The sequence below is a fragment of the Aspergillus brasiliensis genome (assembly GCF_001889945.1).
Source record: "Aspergillus brasiliensis CBS 101740 unplaced genomic scaffold ASPBRscaffold_13, whole genome shotgun sequence".
Taxonomy (NCBI): Eukaryota; Fungi; Ascomycota; class Eurotiomycetes; order Eurotiales; family Aspergillaceae; genus Aspergillus; species Aspergillus brasiliensis.
The window spans coordinates 335,164-357,328 of NW_027137454.1; the positions used below are offsets into that span (position 1 = coordinate 335,164).

At 49.3% G+C, this 22,165-nt stretch overlaps 5 protein-coding genes across 5 annotated transcripts; 3 read left to right on the forward strand and 2 right to left on the reverse strand.

Annotated features, from left to right (window-relative positions):
• Positions 1 to 2,919: 2,919 nt before the first annotated feature.
• Positions 2,920 to 6,064, reverse strand: ASPBRDRAFT_47129 (putative C2H2 transcription factor). The gene is made up of 4 exons (XM_067625786.1): positions 4,519 to 6,064; positions 4,195 to 4,461; positions 3,998 to 4,142; positions 2,920 to 3,941 (listed from the first exon to the last, which is right to left on the reverse strand). Exons 1-4 carry the CDS (start codon positions 6,019 to 6,021, stop codon positions 3,022 to 3,024), a joined length of 2,835 nt encoding a protein of 944 aa, XP_067475437.1. The 5' UTR covers positions 6,022 to 6,064; the 3' UTR covers positions 2,920 to 3,021.
• Positions 6,065 to 8,120: 2,056 nt separating this feature from the next.
• irs4 lies at positions 8,121 to 10,370 on the forward strand. The gene has a single exon (XM_067625787.1). The coding sequence runs from the start codon at positions 8,300 to 8,302 to the stop codon at positions 9,980 to 9,982; it is 1,683 nt and encodes a 560-aa protein (XP_067475438.1). The 5' UTR covers positions 8,121 to 8,299; the 3' UTR covers positions 9,983 to 10,370.
• Positions 10,371 to 11,826: 1,456 nt separating this feature from the next.
• Positions 11,827 to 15,408, forward strand: ASPBRDRAFT_47133 (uncharacterized protein). The gene is made up of 10 exons (XM_067625788.1): positions 11,827 to 12,267; positions 12,421 to 12,466; positions 12,711 to 12,861; positions 12,915 to 13,119; positions 13,176 to 13,752; positions 13,808 to 13,846; positions 13,900 to 13,968; positions 14,037 to 14,296; positions 14,349 to 14,977; positions 15,038 to 15,408. Exons 1-10 carry the CDS (start codon positions 12,122 to 12,124, stop codon positions 15,079 to 15,081), a joined length of 2,166 nt encoding a protein of 721 aa, XP_067475439.1. The 5' UTR covers positions 11,827 to 12,121; the 3' UTR covers positions 15,082 to 15,408.
• Positions 15,409 to 15,923: 515 nt separating this feature from the next.
• On the reverse strand, positions 15,924 to 19,015 carry ASPBRDRAFT_47135 (uncharacterized protein). The gene is made up of 5 exons (XM_067625789.1): positions 18,728 to 19,015; positions 16,737 to 18,650; positions 16,593 to 16,672; positions 16,384 to 16,533; positions 15,924 to 16,326 (listed from the first exon to the last, which is right to left on the reverse strand). Exons 1-5 carry the CDS (start codon positions 18,869 to 18,871, stop codon positions 16,071 to 16,073), a joined length of 2,544 nt encoding a protein of 847 aa, XP_067475440.1. The 5' UTR covers positions 18,872 to 19,015; the 3' UTR covers positions 15,924 to 16,070.
• Positions 19,016 to 19,236: 221 nt separating this feature from the next.
• Positions 19,237 to 22,105, forward strand: spb1 (rRNA methyltransferase spb1). The gene is made up of 4 exons (XM_067625790.1): positions 19,237 to 19,388; positions 19,446 to 19,595; positions 19,661 to 21,353; positions 21,423 to 22,105. Exons 1-4 carry the CDS (start codon positions 19,371 to 19,373, stop codon positions 21,977 to 21,979), a joined length of 2,418 nt encoding a protein of 805 aa, XP_067475441.1. The 5' UTR covers positions 19,237 to 19,370; the 3' UTR covers positions 21,980 to 22,105.
• The last annotated feature ends 60 nt before the right edge of the window (positions 22,106 to 22,165 follow it).

Sequence of the window (22,165 nt, forward strand, 5' to 3'; positions counted from 1 at the left end):
CTGCTGCAAGACAACCTCATGTCTCTGCGTGTGTTGCAGAAGACGATAGAGGAAGATGTAAACTTGCATTTTTCCATGAATCGCAGCAAGCAAGCAGCCATCCTTAAATTTTTTTCATTTTCATGTGGTATGCTGTTTCATAACTGTTCATATTTAATTGATCATACTTCGTTATAAACAGAGTCCCCCAGTTATCCCCAAATCAAATTCCACCTCAAACGAAGTCAAGTAGTGTATCCCCTGCTACTTTGTATCTGAGTGGAAAAATGCATGAGATTGCCCTAGATGGCACTGCAGATGGTAAAATGTCACCTCATTATTTGGATGAAATCTAAATCAGACGCACTTCTAACATCGGCAACAGCTCACTTTGCTCAGAATGCAAGCGCTACCGGACAGAAGCTGGGGCACGTCTTGGAACAGCTGAAAGATATGTGAGCGAACGCTGTAAGCTGCGGGTACTAACTATCTTCAAGGACGAAGCAACTATTGGAAGTATTACTACTGACGACATTTCCACCACACTATCCCGTACATCCTTTTTCAAAGCGTGGAGTATTTGCCCTTGTCTTCCAGCTTGTGTCGGAACTACTGACAAGGATGCTATCGCCATAGTATAGATATCCCTATTTCCTAGATATCCGCATGTTATTTCTTGTAGTACTCTGCGTTTACTCGAATGGATGCATCGACAATCTGAAATTTGGATAATCGCCAGGGAGACCCCATCAAAATCTATTCAGCGAAACATGTGTACGTAGGAAGTCAAAACGATAGTATAACACTAAGGAATATGACCATATACAATATAATGAAGACCTGAATGCTCCTACCCTTCTTGGCCAGTTTCAAAAAAGTGATGGAGTCAGAGGAGGATGAAGGTGGCTTATTTTAATGTTTTCAATCTAACTAGCGTACTATCTTTAGTAGAACAGGGTGTAGTATTACTAGTATTCATGGTAGTAAGGTTATATGATTCTGTACTGACAATAGTATTGAAGTAGTAGGTCATCGTGGAGACGGATATCCGCTTCGATACTTACATCATAGTAGTATATAGTTAGTTACTAGTATTCTCGGATCCAAGGATACTAAGATCCCAAGTTCATCTGCATTAAATATATTAATCTACGACGGAAACACTTCCCATGAGATCCGTATAGCACAAGAATTCCTATTCAAAACTACTAACTTTACTCCGCAGAATACTTGATTTCAAATCAGAATCAGTTCGTATAACTAGTTATACCCAGCATCTTACCATGATGATGATGACATGCCACTCCGGCCAAACGGCCCGTCGCGGCCCAAACAATAAACAAAGTAAACATAAACAACTACCAAATTAGCATACTAACCATCATAGGTACAGCAAAGCTGCATCCAGACTGGCTGTAGATAAGACCGTCACACCTCCTCCATCTAATATAGTTTTAGACTAACTATTGGTAGGACAGAGGATGCAGGTAGATCCCGTGGGGGAGATGGGGGAGGTTGTTTACCCGGTGAGTGATGGTTGATCACTCGTGAGTGAGTCAGAGATAAGCGCTAGGTAACTACTCATCACCAACCCCATATCCGGACGGGGGTATTGCATTATCTACTTACCTACCACGATGCCAGTCATTCAACCATTTTCTTCTGGATAGGGATTTCATTTGCTATAGGTCAGATTGTAAAGCGTGGGGTGAATTGAGGATGACAGACTGATCGGTGCACGTTGCAGCATCATCTGAGGGATCACATCACAAAGCACAAGGAAAAGTCAAGAGGGAGGAGGCATGATAATTTTACAAGGTTGCACTGGTGATGCGTGTATACCCGATGGTCTGATAAATCTCTGATGGCTGATTAGCCCCCTGCATCGATCGATGATCCTCCAGTCCTCGTCACTTACTATCTTTGTCCAGGAGCGTCTGCTGCTCTCGATTGCCCCTTATCCGTTCAGTGGGGGGTGGTATTTTTGCCTAAGTTGATAGATCGAGTCTTTTGTAATGAATAAAATACCACTCGGTATAGACCAGTCCTCTAAAGTATTACCAAAGTACCTGGCAGGTAATCCAGATTTTTCTGCTGCAGGCTAAAAAAAAAAGCTGATATCCTTTCCCGATACGTTCGGGTTTTGTGGAAGTTAAGTCGTGCTTTTTCACTACTAGTTAGTTCAAGAACCGACCATCTAAGCTTCTTAGTAGTCTCCCACTATGTAACTGTCGGCGGTTAGCTCTATTGACGAATTTCCCAAACTCAGCCGCCTATTAGTCTAATCTAGACATCAACGTCGCCTCCGTGGGGTGTGGTGAACAAGAAATAGCTACCTAGAGACATCAGCATCTCTCTAAGCTACCAAGCCCGCAGACACCTCCTCTAGACATCGAGAGGAAGGAGCAGATCCTCTCCCAGCTGGAATCTTCTCGTGAAACTCACATTGCTTTTTCATCGCGGTGGTTCCCTTCGTATACTCCCTCTTAGTCTTTGCGAGAGAGAACGAGTTCAAGGTGCATATAATGCTATTTCACTCCAGGAAATGCTAAAGATATGTCGCTGAGAGTCTCATTGCTCGTCTGTATAATAGGCTGGTGTTGTGTATATTCGCTGGATAGCTCTGAATTTGATATTGATAGCTTGGTCAGAATGATCAGAATGATCAGAATGTACCAATGTGGATGATAACGGCGCTGCTTAGTTTCAGTTTCATTTCATATATTGACTATGTTGTGAGGCTTGGTTACAAGCTTCTCCTGTCTCTTGTCTGGCTGACACTCACTAGTATGGTCTGACTCCAACCTTTTCGCCAAGAGGGGTATTGAGGTGTTGAAGATTAGAAGATTATGAAGCATGTGACGTGACATCACGGCCTGGAGCAAGGTGTTCTAACGCTAAGGCTTATAAGATAAGCATCAGAACTTCGATGCAATAAATCAATCATCCGGTCTAGACGTAAAAACACGGTTCTTCATGATCTACTTATACAATCATTATATACAACTACCTATAACTCATTACATGAAGTGCTCAACATGTCTACGGTTGAGATGTGATCTCAGAAAGCTTGCCCAAGATCGCGGTGAATCGTTTGAATACCCCCCACGATGAAAGACCGGCAAGTATCTGACAGCCAGCTTTGAGGGTCTCTTCTGGTCCCTGCGGAGCACATACATCCCCGACGCCGGTCAAAACCGCTTTCATTCCGTGACCTTCACGCACGAAAAGTTGGGCTAATTCATCATCGCAAGGCCTATCGAGGTGAATTAACAGCGGCTTCTCTGGCATGCCGTGTCTAGCTTCATGGAAGTGAGTCATGTCAGATAGTGGGATAGAGCATGAGCCATACGCCCACAGAACTAGTGTTGCCAGGAATACTGCGTCTGGCTCATGGAAGGAGCGACTTGAAAAATCGCGTGCATGTCGTAGCATTGCACCCGCGTGTACAACTGCCAGGCGGGCCTTGTACTGGTCATGTTTGACCCAGCGTAGTATGTAGTGCCATTCAAGGGTCTGTTCGCGCTCACGCCAACGGGTCTCTTCCTTTGCCAAAGAGGTTGCGAGTGACCGTATTTCGCGAAACGGAGCAAGAAGGATTATGCGTGCCAAGTGAAGATGCAAGATGGTGGGATGTTCCAGGCCAGCGGTCCTGGTTACTGTGCTGCCAGCAGCCCAGTGAAGAATATCCAGGCAGTCACACGCACTGTTGCGCCATTTGGAATACGACGGTATACCTGGCAGCCATACAGAGCCAGATGGAAGTGCAGAATGCCGAGACTGCTTTTTCGAGGTTGGGTTCCAGAAAGACAATGGGCGGCGGAAGTAGTTTCCCACTTCCCACATACGGTGGTATAGCGCGTGAATGAGAAGGAGCTGGCTAAACTCTCCAATGTCAGGTACCAGCTCCTTCTCGATGTACATTATAAGAACGGCATCGTAAAGGGAATATTCTTCCTGGTCTTCGTAACGGAGTGTTAGCGGTAACTCCGAGCTGGCAGATAAAGATGATTAATACCTGATATCCTCCCCCGTACTTCTTCCCAGGCCTCCGGGGATCCTGCCTCCCAAAGAGCCTCGTGAGAAGGCAGTGCTGCTTGGCTTTCGTCGAGAGAGAGAAAAGGGCGCTTGTCAAAATGGTATGCTATTGTGCAGTCCAGAAGCTATTACCGGTTAGTCTTAGGACTTCCTAGATGAATTGATCCGAACACGTACCCATATCAGGTAGCCTGCTCGTCTTCTGATCTCGTCCTCGATCCAGGACACCCAGCGCTGCTCGCTCATCGTTCCGTTTGAGAACTGCACGGATCCATCTGGGCGGCCAAGGAGTTTCTCGCTGCTCACTAAGCCTATCAGATTGCCAAAGGTATTCAGCGCCAAAAGCCTAGCCCGTTCGTCACAATTGTAGAGTAGCCCAATGCAGTTGAGTACTGATGCTTGAAGAAACCATACGGGCGCTCGATCGACATAATACTTTTCTTTCTAAAAGACGAACATAAGTCAATAATGAGTAATCCATGGAAAGAGACTGTCTCTCACCTCAACACTTATAGCCCGTCTAAGAAACTCATGAAAGACCGGCGCACACTCGATTTGTTCTTGCGAACCAGCAAACTGGCAACCAATTGCTGCCAAGGCTAGCACCACTAGCCAATGGCACAGGTTTATATCGAATGTAGGGATGTGGAATATTGGGTAAACAGGCTGGAAATGCACGAAGTATAGATGGACAAGGCTTGAAACTGTCTCCGCATCGGGCAGGTGATCGGACTCAAACTTGGGATATAGTAGACTCTCCACGCAGCACAATTGATTGAATGCACTGCGTATCTTTTCATATGTCGACGATTCAAGTGCATGGCGATGGCCATTATGGTTCTCGTTTGCGGCATGGACCCTCGTCTCTGGAAATTGAGGGAACAAAAATTGGCGCCGTGTATCCGCTTGCTGCAGCTGCAAAGACGCATTTGCAGAAGCAGCACATAATAGAGACAAAGAGTCCTGATTTTGTCTAGAACTCGATGGTTTCGGAATAGCTCCATCCACTGAGTGATTTCTGGCACGCCTGTTCAGATGTGATGACTGGGTCGGGCTTTCAGTGGTGCCACCTAGAGACGTGTACCCTGAGGGTGTCTGTGATAAGTTCTCTGACACTAATGAGCTACTTGTAGTACCGGGTATGACGGACGGATACCACAGAGTTTGATTAAGGGAGGTATCCGAGATTCCGGAAGTTTTTCGGTAGGTGTTTATCGAATGGCGACGGTTGTTAGACGTATTAGCGAGATCCTGCGGCAGCCAGTCGATCGTGGGAACAGTGGTATGGTTTAGGAGAGGTTGTCTTGGTTCCAGGGGCACCTGCTGGTTTCTCAATGTTGGCATTGTTGCCATGCTATCAGAGCCTCCCTCTGACTGAAGCCCCTCATATCGATGAGCGGGTTCCGCCATGTCTTCAGTCGATGTAGCGATTCTTGAGTATAACCCTTGTGCTCCTGCGTTACCAGATTGGACGAAAGGGATCCGCATCTTCTTAACCTCTCTAGTAGATTCATGCAAGTTTAAGGAAGTAGAAATGTCTTCGCCGGCGCTGGGAGCTTGTCCATTGCTGCCGTTTTCATCTAAATGCCTGTTTCCCGGCTCCACATTATCCTGATCTATGGATGATTTAGATGAGACTGCGTTGGGAGCATTGGACATGGGCATCTGTAGCTGAAACTGAGTCATCTGGTAATGGAAGGGCGGCGGCATTGATTGTTCTCCATTCCGTGAAGGACGCTGGTCGGTACCATTTTCCCATGTGGACTGAGCCATATGAGAAGACTCATCGTATGATGTGTCGTCTTTAGTAAAAGAGGGCTGCGTCTCCTTCCGTGTCTTCGCTTTTGATCGTCTTTCGGTCGGATACTGGCATTCCAGGGATCGACTCTCGCAGCGTGCGCACGGCGAGCCCCCACTGCATCGCACTCTTGCTATGGCGCATTTATAACAAGCGCGGAAGGTTTTGACGGTGATCCGGTGCGTACGATCCTTTCCCCCTTCCATTCCAGCATTATGATGACTGAGTTCGTGACGATGAAGAGTGTCCCTAACGACGGTGTCAGTTGTGCCTGCATTTAGTAGATTAGACGTGGTAGATCAGGGGACGTGTAAGATTTGCCAAGGTCCAAGACAGCATTGGGGCCGCAGGATTATGAAGGACTAAGCAGGAACATACGTTCTGGAAAAATGCCGGCCACACTGCGCACACTCGAACGGCTTCTCTTTTGTGTGACTGCGAAAGTGGCGCTTTAAGTGCTCTGGCCTTCGAAAGGTGCTTTGGCAGATTGAGCATTTAGTCTGACCAGCCCCTGTCGAGCTCTGTGGTACGTCATGATTTTGGTTGCCACTGCTGCTTCTGCTGCTTCTGCTGTCGTTTTTCGTCGTATCTTCGGCCTCAGGGCGGGTCACGGTCTCTATGTAACAATTAATCTACCTGCAAGCAAGCTAGCCACTACAGCTGCGCACCCCCTCCTTTGCTCCGGAGATGGAACCAGGTCTGGTCTCTTACCTTGCCCGACATCGCTGTTCTCCGGAGACATGGCGTCTCATGGGCGATCTTCCGTCGAGAAACAACAGAGGGAACTCTAACATGGCACCTGTTGTTACTGATGTGATCAGGAGCGAGTTGAACGCTGAACAGCATCCCCGGAGAGTCTGCAGACGATCATCATCGTGTCACTTTCAGGGACTCCCGCCGTGTGGTCCAGAGGGGGGAGGGGTGAGGAAAGAGGTAACCGAGAAGAGAAAATCGGCGGAACGTGGTCAGACAACAGTCTGCGCTGGACAGTATTGTGCTAGTCTAGTGGAGGGAGGAACCATTCTGGCTGTTAATTTAGTGTAGTTTCCCAAGGGAAGAGAAGCGGGGGGAAGATGGGGATTGACTTGTGACTGGCGGAGGCGCGTCTTTTAGGCTCTTTAGCGCCGTTGTTCCCTCGCGGGGCCCACGAACCCATCGCCCTCCGCGTGGGCGCCAATCGCCTTGATTGGAGGGGTTCCCGAAGATTTAGATTAATGTTGCATGTCTCGCCCCGATTCCTGGGCATTTAAACCGAGGTCGGTTAAATACGTCTTTAGGGATAGACGCTAGAAGAGATGGGATGGGGGAGGTGTGTGTTGCAAGGAAAGCTGTTGGGAGCATGCCCCAAACGTAAGAAACATAACTAGTTACACCGTACACTTGCCGTGACTTACCCCCCTCTATTTCTTATGAGGATATCAGACAATGGCATGATACACTTTCAATGGATCGAATCAATATGCACAAGTAAGTAGATCTCGGCAAACTATCCCAGCCAATGATGGTGTTGCTTTTCCAGAAATACATTATGATGTGTGCGACGATCTGGGAGCATAACTGTATATGGAAATTGAAAAGACACACATCCTCCTCGGTGGACTGCTGAGACCCGATCAACCTCATTATATGCAATGTATTATGGCCTCATAACCTAGATACCCGTGACTCGTAAATATAACTTGCATATGACAAGCTGAAAGTAATGAAGTTTGTCCTGTCAACACCACAAACGCTGTCGCGGAGAGAGTTTATTGCAATGCATATACGCGCCATCCGATCGATAGTGGCGGTATTTAGCCAACCCACATGGTGGTAGCCTTAACCATAATGTGGAATAACTGATATGTCATAACTTTTCTGCTGTCAGATGGAGTTTTGACAAATACTTCTTTGCGTTTTGCGTCTATATTTGAATCACTGTATGGATGTGGATAAAATGTCATCTCATATGTTGTCGTTGTATATAATGGTAGTACTATTAACTATCATGCTTCAGTTTTAGTACGGCCGAACAAAGCCGATAGTACCACGGCAGACCAGTATCCAATAATACTGATAAACCCACTTATACAAATCGGTAGGTGCTAATATAAAAATTATACAGTCTAGCTAACTAGTGTTCTAAATATATTGGAAGAAACAAATGAAATAGTGATCAAATTATTGTGCTTTGTTTATCAACCATCAATGCAAGCACGGAGTATGTTATGCTGACGCTAACTTCGGACGGGCAAAACGCACGGACCCATTAGCTCAGCAGACTTGCAGTCAGGGTGTCCGTTGCCTTTCTGTATCTCCACGCCATCAAACCCGCCCAAGAGTTTCAACAACGTACTATTGAAGTGTGCCCATTGATCTCATAGAATCTGGTTGATCCCGATTCTATTACATAAGGTTATTCTGCTGTGGCCGCTGTCCACCCACTCACCGGATCAAACCTAAACTACCGACCGCTGCAGAACCTTGGGTCGGGGTCCCCCATGAATGGCAAGTCCGACATCAGCTCTGGACAGCCGGTTGCCTCGCCATGCATCATCGGGGCCTGTTCATAGTGCCGTGACAGCCCTCCAAGGAGCCACAGCTGCTTTCAATGCAAATCCTTCCAGCAGAGCACGGTCACCTAGTATCCATTATAGGTCTGGTGCATCATCCACGGAGCCTATAGGGGTCAGCCACAGAAGTCCCGAAATGGTTCCGCTTCGCAACATTCAGACTCCAGAATTGCCCGAAAGTGGCTCAGTCAAGGACAAGATCGGGAAGTTTAGTGCCTATCAGCAGCAACCCTCGAGTCTGAAAGATGCATTCGGGAAAACCCCAACGAGCATAGGGGTGAATAGGTCACGCACTCCGCAGCAGATCGCTGCCCAGCTGGCCGCAGGAAGATCGACGCCAGGTGAAATCACCGCCACGCATACGGGCGTCAGCAGGACGCAAGGCTCGAAGCCGATACCTTCGAAGCGCAGTGATGACAACGAGGGTCCGCCGTTGCTAGCCCCCAAGCCGGTATGGGCTACAAGTACAACCACGGCCTCTCTGGACAAGATCCTTCGCAGCGAGGCCGATTTGCCAATTAGGGAGAAGTCGGTCCAGCGACGACCAGTAGCTCAGATATCTCCCATAGAGGCGGCGAAGCTGGCTGCGAAGAAGCCTCGTCCTCCACCTGTGCCACGAAAACCAGCTGCGGGTGCCAGTGGTTCAACCTCAGTTCCTATCAACGTACATTCCAAGGGCCCAGAAAGTCCGAAGCAGACTTCCAACAATCACTCCTCACGTCACCTTGGGGATACTACTACCCCTTCCAAGGCACCGCCAGCACTTCCACCCCGAACGGGTGCTTCGGCCGTTCCTCGGAAAGACCTGACAAATCATCGACGCCTTTTAGAAACCAACAATGGGTCGCGGATGCGACCATCGACACCTGGCACTGCATCACTGTATACTCCATCACTGAGCAATAGTACTACGAGCCTGCTCGACAACTCTTCAGGACTGGATGAAGGGGCGTTTTCGGATGCGGTTGTGGCCTCGTCCAGGGCATCTGTTCGGGCTTCACAGGAAAGGAAAGTCCCACCGCCCCCACCGCCAGAGCGCCGGGCCAGGTCTCGATCTCTAAAGCGTCTTCCGCATACGGCCAAGGGAGAACACACAGATTCCTCTAGTCCATCCACACACCTACGACAGACTCTCCGGGAACCGGCCAAGGTAGCCGAAGATGATGAAGGATACCAAAGGCATAAGCATCTGATTCGCAAGCATCCGCACAAGCATCATGAAGGGGATCGAAGACGATGGCGGAGTGAGATTACGGAGAAAGAGCGAAGGCGGTACGAGGGTGTCTGGGCTGCGAACAAGGGACTATTACTTCCCCCCGAGCACTTGAGGGTTCCCGAAGCGTATCCGCCGGACTCGTCCGAGATGGTGGTCAATCTGGTGGCCGCTGACATCTGGTCGCGTAGTCGTCTGCCGCGGCATGTTTTAGCACAGATCTGGGATTTAGTGGATGGGCAACATATTGGTCTTCTGACCCGAGAGGAATTTGTGGTCGGGATGTGGTTGATCGACCAGCAGCTGAAAGGCCATAAACTCCCACCCAGGGTTCCCGCCAGCGTGTGGGGAAGCGTCAAGCGGATATCAGGAGTGCACATCCATGGGCTTCCTCCTGCGTGAAGCCTTGAAGATGATGAATCGCCCGTCCCGCGTATGTTAAGGTGGGGACTGGAAACATGCAATAAGCCACGATGGATCATCCACGCTTGGTGCCTTGTGGCTAGATAGACGATCGCATAGTTTAATAAGGATTACGCTATCAAGTAGGAGGATTTTCTGCCTGTCTTAATTATTTGAATGGGCGGGAAGGCGCCCTGAATGAACATCATTTGCAGCGTGCATGAGCGACGGAGAACCGGCTGCGAGCTGGGCCGCGTTAAACCCGAAGAATTTTGCTCTCATCTGAAGTACTATTTAGTGTCGACCAATCGTGCTCATTGTTTATTTATGGTGACTAGATACCACTAGTAGTCTGCAGAGGCAGATAGATAGCTTAGAACGTACCCATTCACTAAGATCCCCGGTAATCTCCCGTGAGGAAACCATGAGGAAATCAAGCAAAAAAGGAAACTAACGTACACGTAACTTGCTTGCTTTAGCGTGTACCATGAACTGTGAAGATTTGAGAGTTGCATATCTATCTATAATCTAGTGATATTATTATTATTATCGTAGGCGAAGTACTTACATTAGTTAGTATAGTTAGTAAAGTTTCGCTCGGGGTTTCTGTGGAGCCCGTAGATCGATCCGAACTTTGCCCGTTTCCCCACCACCACCACCACCATCATCACCTCTCTGTGAGAAAGGGCGAATAATACGCCATGCAAGTGTCGATAAGTTGATAGTCTAGGTTGAAAGATGCCGGTCCGTGACAGGGGGGTGGGTGGGAAAGAAATCCCCATTTCCAGGAAACCAGACCGGCTACTACAGCAGCCGCCCCTCCCGGCCCCAGAAACCAAGCCCGACTGATCCACCTGGACTGGCGCGGCGAGATCACACTTCCCCTTGACAATACTCTGTAAGTAGTACTTTAGTACGTAGTCCGGAGTACCGAGACGGGAGATACGAGTTTGTGAGTGGTGCATCTGCCACGGCGACATTTTCCGGGTCAATATCACGTGATGGGCTGAGACGGGCTGCTGATCGCCCGATTGGGAAGGAGACGGATGGCGGGCATCGGGCACCGCCACTTCGTTGATGGTCCCCGAACGGGGCAAGTTTAGTACGGAGTAAATAGTATTTGTGTCGGAGTACCGTGTGAGTACTATGTAGTGAGGAGGAGGGCTAAGAGGGGCAACAGAGGGAGGAATGGAGGAATGAGGAAATTTTTAGAAAAGAAAAATAAAAAGGAAGGGGAATGAATCAAGCAATGCAGCATGCTACTACTGCAGCTGGTTAGTTGCAGGCCCTCACAAAAAAAACGCTGTCGCAACTCGCAAGTCTAGATAGTGTGCTAAGGAGTACGTTAGTATAGTCTGCTTGCTTTAGTCCGATCTGTCCCAGGAGCCAGCCACACTTCCTTAGATCCGTGCCCCATAATCAAAAAGAAAAAAGAAAATAGAAATTGGAAAATGGAAAATGGAAAATGGAAAATTTATTTTTGATAATATTTGAATGAATTTTGCAGGAAAAAAAAAAAGGGTAAATGAATGGTCAGGAAAAATCCATTCCATTTTCCAAAAAGACACCCCCCAAAGAGTCAACGACAGGGGATCGACGATTGTGATTCGAAGAAATGCAGCCGACCCGGCGTGCATTTTGACTGTACTAACTAATCGGGGCGCTCATTTGAAGCGCCACCTTACTGTGGCCTGCATTTTGACTGGATCTCCAGCGACCAAATCCCGAACGGCCACACTTCGGGATTTGCCTCTTCGGGCCTGGATGATGATTAAGCTGTGCAGGGTTCCTTCAGCTGGTGGTCTTGGACGCTCTGTATACCAGTCCTCCTCGTCCGTTGATTTGCATTAAAAGGGCCAGCAGAATTGGCTCCCCTGAGTCAGGGTAATTCGAATGGCTTTACTATTGTCTGTGCCATTGTCATTGTTGTCGTCGTCGTCGTCGCTGCTGTGGTTGCAGTTCAGACGGGTTTTGGTTTTGGACACTCTCCAGTACTAACTAGTCAAGTCGGTCAAGGCATGCTTATGCTTGTCTTCCGGGGGCAACGGTAAAAGTAGTACGCTCCGATAGGCGTTCCATGACCTTCTCGTCGGGCTGTCGCTCGTTTCGCCCTTCGTTGTTTGCTCAAAACCCGCCGTCATGGTCCTGGAGGATCCCGAACAGCCTGGTGGAAAGAATGGGATCCCGGCTGTGGCACTGGCAGTTACACAGTCCAAGTCCGCCAGACCCACGGTGGTCCGCAAGAAGTTCGCCAAACCTCCCGTCAAAGTAGCTTGTTTGGCCTGGTAAGCCATACTCCCTCCCCTTCTCCTTCCCTTTCCTTTCCTCTTCTCGAGCTAGTGGACAAGGGCATACACACACACACATCACTCCTATTGTCTTCGTTTGCTCTGCGGTTGGCTATTGGGAGGGAACTAATTCATATTCGTTTCTATCAGTCGTGCCTCACGAACACGTTGTGATGGTCAAGACCCGTGTACCAATGTAGGTATACTTCCTTCATTCGTTGGATTGTCAGCTTCCATCATCCCCGGGTGTTCTTCACTAAATCACAATCCTGTGGACCTATTCTCTTCCCTCTTCATTCTTTCCCCTCTGCAATCGCTTCTTTATCCTGCAATGGCTCACTGTGCTGTTGTGGCTCTCCATACTTTTGCTCTCAGCCGTCTGACATTCCTCAATCCCTGAGAGAACGTGTGTGTGCTGATCTGCTTGTTTGGGGCAAAAGTGTTCCAGTAGGAATAAGAGTTGCTCTTATCTACCCAGTAAGCGGGGTGGCCCAAGAAAGAAGAAGAGCAAGCCATCTGCAGCTGCAGAACCTCAACAGGATGGCGTCGAGGACCCTACGACTCTCCCGGTGTCTTCGGGATTTGACGAAGGTGCGGCCAGACCCCAGTTATAACCACCAGGTCATCCACTAAATCACGTTTAGCATCCGGAATGTTTGGCCAGATTGACGTCCTATCAATTCCGGGGGCAGGGCTGAGGAGCCTAGACTTCCCCTCCGATGTCCACGCCATGTTTGCCGATCTTTTTGTTCCGGGCACAGAGAATGCCCACGGCCTGGAGCCGACCCCTTCCCCAACAAATATACCGTCTCGGGCCTTGGTTAGGACATACGGCAGTGAAGATGCTCTGTGGGTGCTAGCTCGTCTCATCAATGTCTTCACGGCTTTCTGACTGGCAGTTACAGTCTAAACGCATACTATGACTTCATCCATAATTATTTCCCTATACTTCCACCAAGGGTCGATCCTCCGGCTCCTGACCGACCCTTGGATTGTGCTGGTTCATTCACGGATTCGCCGTCAGAACAACCAATCCTTATCTACAAGCCAAGATCTCCTTTGAGTCTCGCGGTCTCGGCGATTCTGGCCCTGGTTCCACATCCAAACGACCCAGAACCATCGGGGCCTGCATCCGTCATCCGCCGTCGCACGTTTGCTCACACATATGCCCAGTTGGCTAATGCAGCCATCGAGAGCGATTGCGAGCTACACGCGTCCTCCACATACCCTTCAGATGCATTGACAAACGAACGGCCTCTCATTGATCGAGAACCTTTTCATCCCCAAACTCCAGTCGAACTCGAAAGTCTGCTCGCGCTTCTCGTGCTTTCAATCTACGAATACAATCAACGAGGCAATCTCCTGAAGATGCGCTACCGTGCGGGTCAGGCATTGGCCATAGCATTGGACATGTCTCTGCATTGTCTAGGGGAAGAATTTGATGAGTTTGCGGAAGCTCGGAGGAGAGCTTGGTGGATGACTGTATGGACCCTTTATTTGCTTCGCACCACAGTCACTAATTCCGGTGGATATGCAGTATTATTGTGTCTTGCAGGGCTCTATTGTCAGCACCACAGTAAGTATCTTCTTGCTTCCCTGAACCCGCAAATGCTAATGTCCGGTTCGCAGCCCCTTGCTATTATCGCGAACGATCCGCAATTCGTCACACCTTACCCACGGTTTTCGGCCGATCCTGATGTATGTGCTTCCATCGCTGCACATTTCAAGTTGAAATCTATTGAATTTGGTTTCTAACGAATGTATAGGGCTGGTCTGTGTTACTACAAGCCCAGCAGGTTCTTGTCTCAGCAACACAATTCATCATCGATTTGAATAAGTGTCTGTCCACAAGGACCAACATGCAATACATATTCGAACGCATGCAGCAACTTGACGCATGGGCGAGCTCTGTCTTGGCACAGTCAAACCTGCTTCCAATCCTGCCACAATCCATGGCCTGTGGCGGGGAGATAGAGCTCACAACAGCCCAAAGTATACGCGCAATATCACGGATAAAGTTGTCTAGGTGCGTATCTTCTGGTTCCAATAGCGGCGGTCTTTTACTAATGGTCCCGTAGCGCTCAAATCAAAGTGCATCGGTTCAGGGCCTTTTCAGATATTCCAATCTTCATCAAAAAGCACTGCGATCTTACTTCGGCTAATTCGAGCAACGCAATGCCAAGCAATGCCGCCAAAAATTCCAGGTCTCAAGGTGGAATTTCCAATATCGGATGCTCATGCAGCCTGGAACCGTTCCAACAGGCACCCAGTGACAATTCCTCGTCATCATCTTCTGTGGCTTCAGATGTCCAGCAGTATCCCTTCATGCAAGGGTTTCCATACAGCGTTCAGCATTCAGCGAAGATGTGTCTCAGAGCATCCCTTTTAATTTCACGCATGTTCTACAGCCTACCCCTGCCACAACCGCTTCTTGATGAGTGTCAGACTCAGCAGGGACTACACATGCTACCGAATCAGTTACCACGAACCATGCCATCATTTGCCTGCTGTCTCATGCAGGGCAGTTACGCTATGCTGATGATTTATTACAAAGCGCGCGTGGAGAGACGAATAACCCCAGACATTGGAAACGATACCCCCAACCCCTCGGACAGACTCATCGAAGAAATCCGGAAGGGGCTAGAACGTATAATTGCTACTGTTACAAACTACGCGATTGCATTTGAGGCGTTAGATGGGATGAGGGGTAAGTCCAGTGCATCTAGCGAATCTTCACAGGAAAGACTGACCTAATACGGACATACAGATGAGATTGAGTGTGCATATCATACGGCGTTTTCTCAAGCGTAGGCCTGATTTTGTCATTGGGTGGATTCAAGATTCTTTCTCTTCTTACAAACAAGAGTCTTCCAGGATGGGACTAGTCGCATACTACTACTATATAGTATCCGCAACACATGGCGCAGGAGCCAGTGCTTATGAGCTCCCGCCTTTCCTACTCACTCAGTTTCATTAGTTTTCCCACACCGACCACATGGATAACACAGATTCTCAACATATATCTATACTCTTAATTACGATGGTATAATGATAACGATGATAACGATACTTTTAATCATTCGGCAACGACAACTTACATATGGACACAGGCTAGTAGGATATTTGAAACCTGAAACCACCCATGCAACCCCAAATAGTTCGCATGCATTAAATATTTAGTCTATCTACATATTGTAATCCTACAAATCATCCATGCCAAGAAACCCGATAGGGACATCAGGAACGCGTGATGGATGGTATGGTATAAGTAATATGATATGGGCTGATGGATACGATCCGTAAATGTCGAAACGACCCATAAACTAGTTAATGAACCAATAAAACGCAGAAGAAAAGGGGGGGAAAGCTAATCTCTCTACCGATATAATCAGTAATTTATTTAGTAGTCTATCCTAGGCACTCTCTGGCCTGAGTTTTCCACTTACAGTATAATCCTGTAGCATAGTGACTGGAATGACCTAGTTGACCCTTCAAGTACTATTTAGTAAGTAGTTAACTCGTTAGGTTGGTCCTTACGCATAGTAGCTACTACTTTAAAGTAAGGCAAAGGACATATACGGAGTAACTAGTTATGTAGCGGTACTCGTGACCCTAATTTATATTTATAGTACGTTGGATTCGAAAATAGAGAGTGAATCAACTCAAACAACCTCCCATTATTTATCTATGCTTGGCTTGGCTTGGAAACTACTCTAAGTAGATGAGCAACTATCTATAGTAAAGAATCTCTTTTTTATGGTTAAAAAGGAAGAGAGAGGATAAGAGGAGGAAGAGGAGGCCTAAAGTTTCGACCGTATCCCCTCTAACCGAAATTTGACGTCCTTGAGCACCTTACTTGTTGGTTTCCAGTCGTCGAATTGGCGTAGGAGTTCCATTGTCTCGTCGTAGAGTTCGCGGCGGACGTATTCCTCTTCGAGGATGCCGCGCATCGCAAAGGGGAGGATGTATGGGTTTGCGGGAGCTGGTTGGGTACGTTTGATGTGCAGGCTGGCGCTGTGGATGGTGGATGTTTCGAGGGCAAATTCGATGGCCAGACTGGTCTCCATTAGTACTGATCTTGTGAGAATGATGGTCTCGGGGGGTATAACGTACCGGTATACGGCTGGGTCATCGTAGAGACGTGAGTGCCCTTCTCCACTGTACAGACTCCCTGCTAGCGGGGAGCTGAGCTCGCGGATGAGACCGTGGTCTGGGACGCCTAGGTTGCGGAGCTTTAGGACGAAGCCTACTAGGTGAGAGAGACTGGTTGGTGTTAGATGGTTCTCTTGGTTCATTAGAAGGAAAGGGGTGGATTGGCTTACAAGCTTGGGGCGTGGACTCTGCCATCGACAAAGGCTGCACGGTAGATGTATGGATGGGTCACCGGGGCGAAGAGGGAGGACTAAAACAAGTTATTTAGTATCATATTATTCAGAGATGACAAGGACCGGTGTGTGATTCTTTACCTCAAGAGAAACTAACTGGTCATCAATGCTTCCAATGTACGATATCCGAATGCCAAAATCGAGGCAAGTTCTCAGTGCTGATTCATAATCCTTAGAGACTTGGCTGTAAGGCAAGGCGAACTCGAAGAGCTCTCCGGCGGAGCCACTGATCCAGCGGGACCTGAAGTCTGCAAATGGACCCAGGTTGACACCGGCCATAGCGCAAATGCCGACACGCGCTGCATTGAGACAGCCGAAGGAGATCAGCTTCGCGACTAGCATGATCGCAACAGGAACACCCTGACTATGGCAGGCTACCAGGATGAAGTCAGCTTTTCTGATCTCCTCCATCCAATTGAGTAATAGCTTCCACAACAGGTCGACACGCTCAGATATACGCCCCTCGCCTTCTAGGGCAATCTTTTCGATGTCGCATTTATAACCATGGTCATCAGCCCAGGTATTTATAGCTTCCGCTGCCATGTTCGAGAACCGAATCGAGGTGCCTGTCGGCTGGCCGAGAACACTCCGGATCAATGGTGCGGGAAAGTACCCATGTATTCCGATGGCCAAGGCCCTTTTGATAGGGGGCGTATCCTTGATCATATGAACATGTCTGTTATCCGATTCCTTGCCATAGTGGAAGTATCGCCCTATTGTCTGCAACAGACTAGGTTTCTCTTGCAAAGCAAATGTCTCGTGAAACCTTGGTAAAACCTGATTGGGCAAAACCTTTCGCAATTGCTTTGTTGCCGCAGCTTCCGACGGTCCCGGTACCAAGTCATTGGGACCCGCTTCTGGACGTAATGTGGGTTTATCAGGTAGTGCAGAGCCGCTCTTGGTGCCCTTGAGCTTGACGCTTCCCTTCTTCGCAATCTCAGCCCTTGCTTCTGGTTCCGGTACGGCTTCAACGGTTGCCTTCTTCAGGGAGGGATCAGGCAAGGTAGAAGTGCTAGCCACCTGAGAATCCTGTGGGATCTCCTGCTCGAGTCCCTTCGAAGTGTCTTTGAACCAAAAAGACCATCCAGAGGGCCTCGTGTCCTTCACAGGTATCGTAGCGGGACTGCCTGCCCCTTGCATATCATGATCTTGAGCTGGTGCAGATTCCGTCTGCACATCTTGCGTGGTTGGCTTATCCACTTCATCTAGAGGCTTGCTCGTAGGCTCTTCTGGCCCTTTCGTTGACGAGCCGTACCACATTTGAAGCCAAGAACGTTTTAGAGAAGCCTGCGAACTATCATGCGTCTCTTCAGGCTTATTCTGCTCCGAGCTATCTATCTCTGTTTGCCCCCGAGATTCCGAGGTTGTCTGCTGTTCGTCTTTCGATACGGGGGGTTTCACGGGCGATTCTTCACTGGGCTCTGGTGTTCTGGGCTCTGGAATCGACTCGGGTACAGGATCTGGCACCTGCTCTGGCACCGGTTCTTTAGGGATAGGCTTTTCGGTTGTTGGTGGGCCGTAGAACCATGAAAACCATCCACCGGATTGAGTATTCGATGTTGGGCCTGCGTCAGCACTCTCCCGGTTATCATCTGTAGTGGTCTCGGGAGCAGCGCTCAATTGGCCCTTATCAGCGTCATCCGTAGTTACCGTCTCTTGGTCTTTCGGTGCCTCTTCCTCGGTCGGTTGCGATGTTATGCCAGCTGGGCACGACTTAGCATCCTCTTCAGGGGAAAAGGTAGTGCCATCAGAAGCTATGTTTATCTTCGTTGTCGCAGCGTCGGCGGGGAGAGACCTGCTGGATGCGCCGACTTTCCGAGTAAGCTGGAGAGAGGGATTTCGGAGCTGTTTAGGGAGTTCAAGCTGAGGAGTTGAGCGGGAAGTGAGTCGGGGTGCTAAGTTTTGAGCAGCGGAGATGCTCTCACGGGCAACCTCGGTAACGGGAGCCGCTTTGGATGCTCTGGAGACTGCCGGCCAGACAGCAGGATACCAACTCTGTGGTTTGAAGGACACATTAGGTATACCGGACGGATACAGACAAAGATATAGGGCTAGTGGGAACCAGGACTCACCGCAGTGCCTCCCCTGTTCCTTGATTCTGCATGGTCTCCGCCTGCGGAAAGCGATGTAGCACCATCGTTGGAGGCTGAAGGGGACTTCGAGTCCGCGCCGGGGGGGCTGGGCTTCACTCTCTTACGAGATCCCATCGACGGCATGAAAGCTTAAGCAATAACATCACCAAATGCGAGATGAGATGCAGATCGAAGCATGGCAAAGCCTAAAAGACCAAGGAAAGGAGATGCTATGATGGGGGAAGGCCAGCAGACTAGCCACCAGCGATGGCAGCCGGAGGATCAGCGCGGGTCTTTGGTTGGTTATCAGCCAAATCGGGCCAGCATCACGCCTGACATCACGTCACATGCTCTCTGCTGACCGTCTTTGTTTGCCTCGCCGCCTCAGGCGGTGAACGTATGTGGCTGGTGTGCCTGTGCTCCTGCACCGCCACATGCATCCGGGCTGGAAGGGGAAATTTTTATTTTTCGGGGCCGGTGTGGAGAAGGCCAGGAAAGGATCCATCCAGGCCGCCGATAACTTTTTTTCCTGGATAACATTCTCTTGCACCGCTCTCACCATTCCTTTCCACTTGCATCCGCTGTCTTTTGATTAGCGGTTTCGGTTTTTCGTCGAGTGTGCCTCGACCTCCCATCTCTCAAGATGGCGATTCAAAAGAAGGTAATGCGGCATTGGTCTGCCTTGCGGTTTTGGGAATCAGTACTGACAATGACTTAGCATGGTAAAGGTCGTTTGGATAAGTGGTATCGACTGGCAAAGGAGAAGGGATACAGAGCCAGAGCAGCTTTCAAGCTTATCCAGCTGAACAAGAAATATGGCTTTCTGGAGAAGAGCAAAGTCGTTCTCGATCTTTGCGCGGCACCCGGTGTGAGTACAATCCATCAGTGTAATTTTAATGTCCGGTCTGGTGGCTGACCACTTTCTTAACACAGTCGTGGTGTCAAGTTGCTGCGGAATGCATGCCCGCCCAGAGTATCATTGTCGGTGTCGATCTTGCGCCTATCAAACCCATTCCCCGAGTCATCACCTTCCAGAGCGATATCACGACCGAGAAGTGTCGCACAACAATCAGACAGCACCTGAAGCACTGGAAAGCTGATACCGTACTTCACGATGGTGCTCCCAATGTCGGTACCGCATGGGTTCAGGATGCTTTCTCTCAGGCAGAGCTGGTATTGCAGTCTTTGAAGTTGGCTACGGAATTCTTGGTGGAAGGCGGTACATTCGTTACGAAGGTCTTCAGATCCAAGGACTACAATCCGCTCCTGTGGGTTTTCAAGCAACTTTTTGCGTCTGTGGAGGCCACAAAACCCCCGTCTTCTCGAAACGTTTCCGCAGAAATCTTTGTTGTTTGTCGGAATTACAAGGCACCCAAGCGCATTGACCCGAAGTTCCTCGACCCTAAGCATGTCTTTGCAGAACTTGCGGATCCTACTCCCAACAACGAGGCCAAGGTGTTCAATCCGGAGAAGAAGAAGCGCAAGAGAGAAGGTTACGAGGAGGGCGATTACACGCAGTTCAAGGAAACCTCAGTTACTGAATTTATTAACACCACCGATCCGATTGCCATCCTGGGTTCATACAACAAACTCAGCTTCCAACAGTCACCGAGTGGAGACCTTGCTCTCGCTACTCTAGAGAGACTAGAAGATACGACCGACGAGATCAAGACCTGCTGTGAGGATCTCAAGGTTCTGGGTAAGAAGGAGTTCAGAAACCTCCTCAGGTGGCGTCTGAAAGTCCGGGAGAAGTTTGGTCTCGCTGTGAAAAAGGGGGGCCAAGCCAAGGAGGATGAGCCCGAAGAAGTGGCGGAGGTCGCTCCTATGGATGAAGAGCTGGCCATTCAAGAGCAGCTGATGCGCCTTCGTGAAAAGGAAACCTCCAAGCAGAAGAAAGAGCGCCGCAAGGAGAACGAGAGGAAGCGCAAGGAGATTGTCCGGTTACAGATGCACATGACGACCCCCATGGATATCGGAAAGGAGCAACTGGGACCCAATGGCGAGGATGCCACATTCTCGCTCAAGCGTGCCGAGAGAGGCGGGATTAGAGACACCATTGCCGCCGGTCATGAAGCGACGATTGAAAGTGATAGTGAGGACAGTGCTTCCGAGTCCGGCACCGAGGAAAGCGACGACGAGGAAGACCGTCTGGAGCGGGAACTCGACCACCTGTACGAGCAATACCAGGACCGCAAGGAGGACCGGGACACAAAGCTACGGGCAAAGAAGGCCAGGAAAGACTTCGAAGCTGACTCCTGGGACGGCTTTTCGGATTCCGACAAGGAAGGTGGTGAGGACGACTCCGATGACGAGGGCCTTGGAGTCAGCCCTGCCGGCGACAAGGCTCCCAAATCCGCTTCCCTTTCCAACAGTGCGTCGCTATTCTTTGACCAGGATATATTCGAAGGCCTAGAAGACATCGACGACTTGGAGGATGAAGAAGAAGAGGAGGAGGAGGAGGATGAAGATAGCGCCATTGAAGTCAAGGAGGATCGGCCTAAGGGCAAGGAGTCTGAGAAGAAGAAGAAGGCGAAGGAAACGAAGAAACCAGTGCAGGCGATGGAAGACTCGGACGAAGAAGAGCTTGAAGAGCTTGAAGATCCACGGAAAAAGAATGGACAGCTCGGTAAGTTCGCATGATATGGCTTGTCATTGCCTTGTACCCTGAACAATCAATGCTGACTCTACCATGTAGATATTGATATCATCACTGCGGAAGCCATGGCCCTCGCCCAGCAGATGGCTACTGGTGAGAAGAAGTCTCATGATGTGGTTGATGATGGCTTCAACAAATTTGCTTTCCGCGATATGGATGGTCTCCCCGAGTGGTTCCTTGACGACGAGACTAAGCACAGTGCCCCGAACCGTCCTATCACCAAGGCGGCCGCAGCCGCAATCAAGGAGAAGATGCGCGCCATCAACGCTCGTCCGATCAAGAAGGTTATGGAAGCCAAGGGCCGCAAGAAGATGAAGGCCGCCCAGCGACTGGAGAAGTTGCGCAAGAAGTCCGCACTGTTGGCGGATGACGAAGCTCTCAGCGAACGTGACAAGTCGCAGGCCATTGCGAGGTTGATGAGCAGGGCTGCCAAGAAGAAGCCTAAGCAGCAGGTGAAGTTGGTGGTTGCCAAGGGAAACAACAGGGGTATCTCTGGACGTCCTCGTGGTGTCAAGGGCAAGTACAAGATTGTGGATTCTCGCATGAAGAAGGATATCCGGGCTCAAAAGCGCCTTGCCAAGAAGAAGAAGAATTAGTGATTGGGCTTAGCTGTGGAACTCAAAGCGATCTTTTTCATCATTGTCCATGTATATACCCGGTTAACATTATAGATCTCTGTATCATATCCATGGTGAAAGGGATACGTACCGTCCTGATATTGCAGACTGTAATGCGTTCTCGTAACTCTATGTAGCGCAGGGTGGGTGACCCTGGACTCTGCT

Bases quoted from the DNA above. Each gene is read 5' to 3' on its own strand.
- ASPBRDRAFT_47129 (XM_067625786.1), bottom strand. From the start codon at position 6,021: ATGGAAGGGGGAAAGGATCGTACGCACCGGATCACCGTCAAAACCTTC. The intron at 4,462-4,518 runs GTGAGAGACAGT...TTCGTCTTTTAG, and splicing joins GACGGGCTATAAGTGTTGAG to AAAGAAAAGTATTATGTCGA. The intron at 4,143-4,194 runs GTACGTGTTCGG...AACCGGTAATAG, and splicing joins GAGCAGGCTACCTGATATGG to CTTCTGGACTGCACAATAGC.
- irs4 (XM_067625787.1), top strand. From the start codon at position 8,300: ATGGCAAGTCCGACATCAGCTCTGGACAGCCGGTTGCCTCGCCATGCA.
- ASPBRDRAFT_47133 (XM_067625788.1), top strand. From the start codon at position 12,122: ATGGTCCTGGAGGATCCCGAACAGCCTGGTGGAAAGAATGGGATCCCG. The intron at 12,467-12,710 runs GTAGGTATACTT...TTGGGGCAAAAG, and splicing joins GTCAAGACCCGTGTACCAAT to TGTTCCAGTAGGAATAAGAG. The intron at 12,862-12,914 runs GTGCGGCCAGAC...AATCACGTTTAG, and splicing joins GTCTTCGGGATTTGACGAAG to CATCCGGAATGTTTGGCCAG.
- ASPBRDRAFT_47135 (XM_067625789.1), bottom strand. From the start codon at position 18,871: ATGCCGTCGATGGGATCTCGTAAGAGAGTGAAGCCCAGCCCCCCCGGC. The intron at 16,673-16,736 runs GTAAAGAATCAC...AACTTGTTTTAG, and splicing joins ACCAGTTAGTTTCTCTTGAG to TCCTCCCTCTTCGCCCCGGT. The intron at 16,534-16,592 runs GTAAGCCAATCC...AACACCAACCAG, and splicing joins AGAGTCCACGCCCCAAGCTT to TCTCTCTCACCTAGTAGGCT.
- spb1 (XM_067625790.1), top strand. The intron at 19,596-19,660 runs GTGAGTACAATC...TTCTTAACACAG, and splicing joins ATCTTTGCGCGGCACCCGGT to TCGTGGTGTCAAGTTGCTGC. The intron at 21,354-21,422 runs GTAAGTTCGCAT...TCTACCATGTAG, and splicing joins GAAAAAGAATGGACAGCTCG to ATATTGATATCATCACTGCG.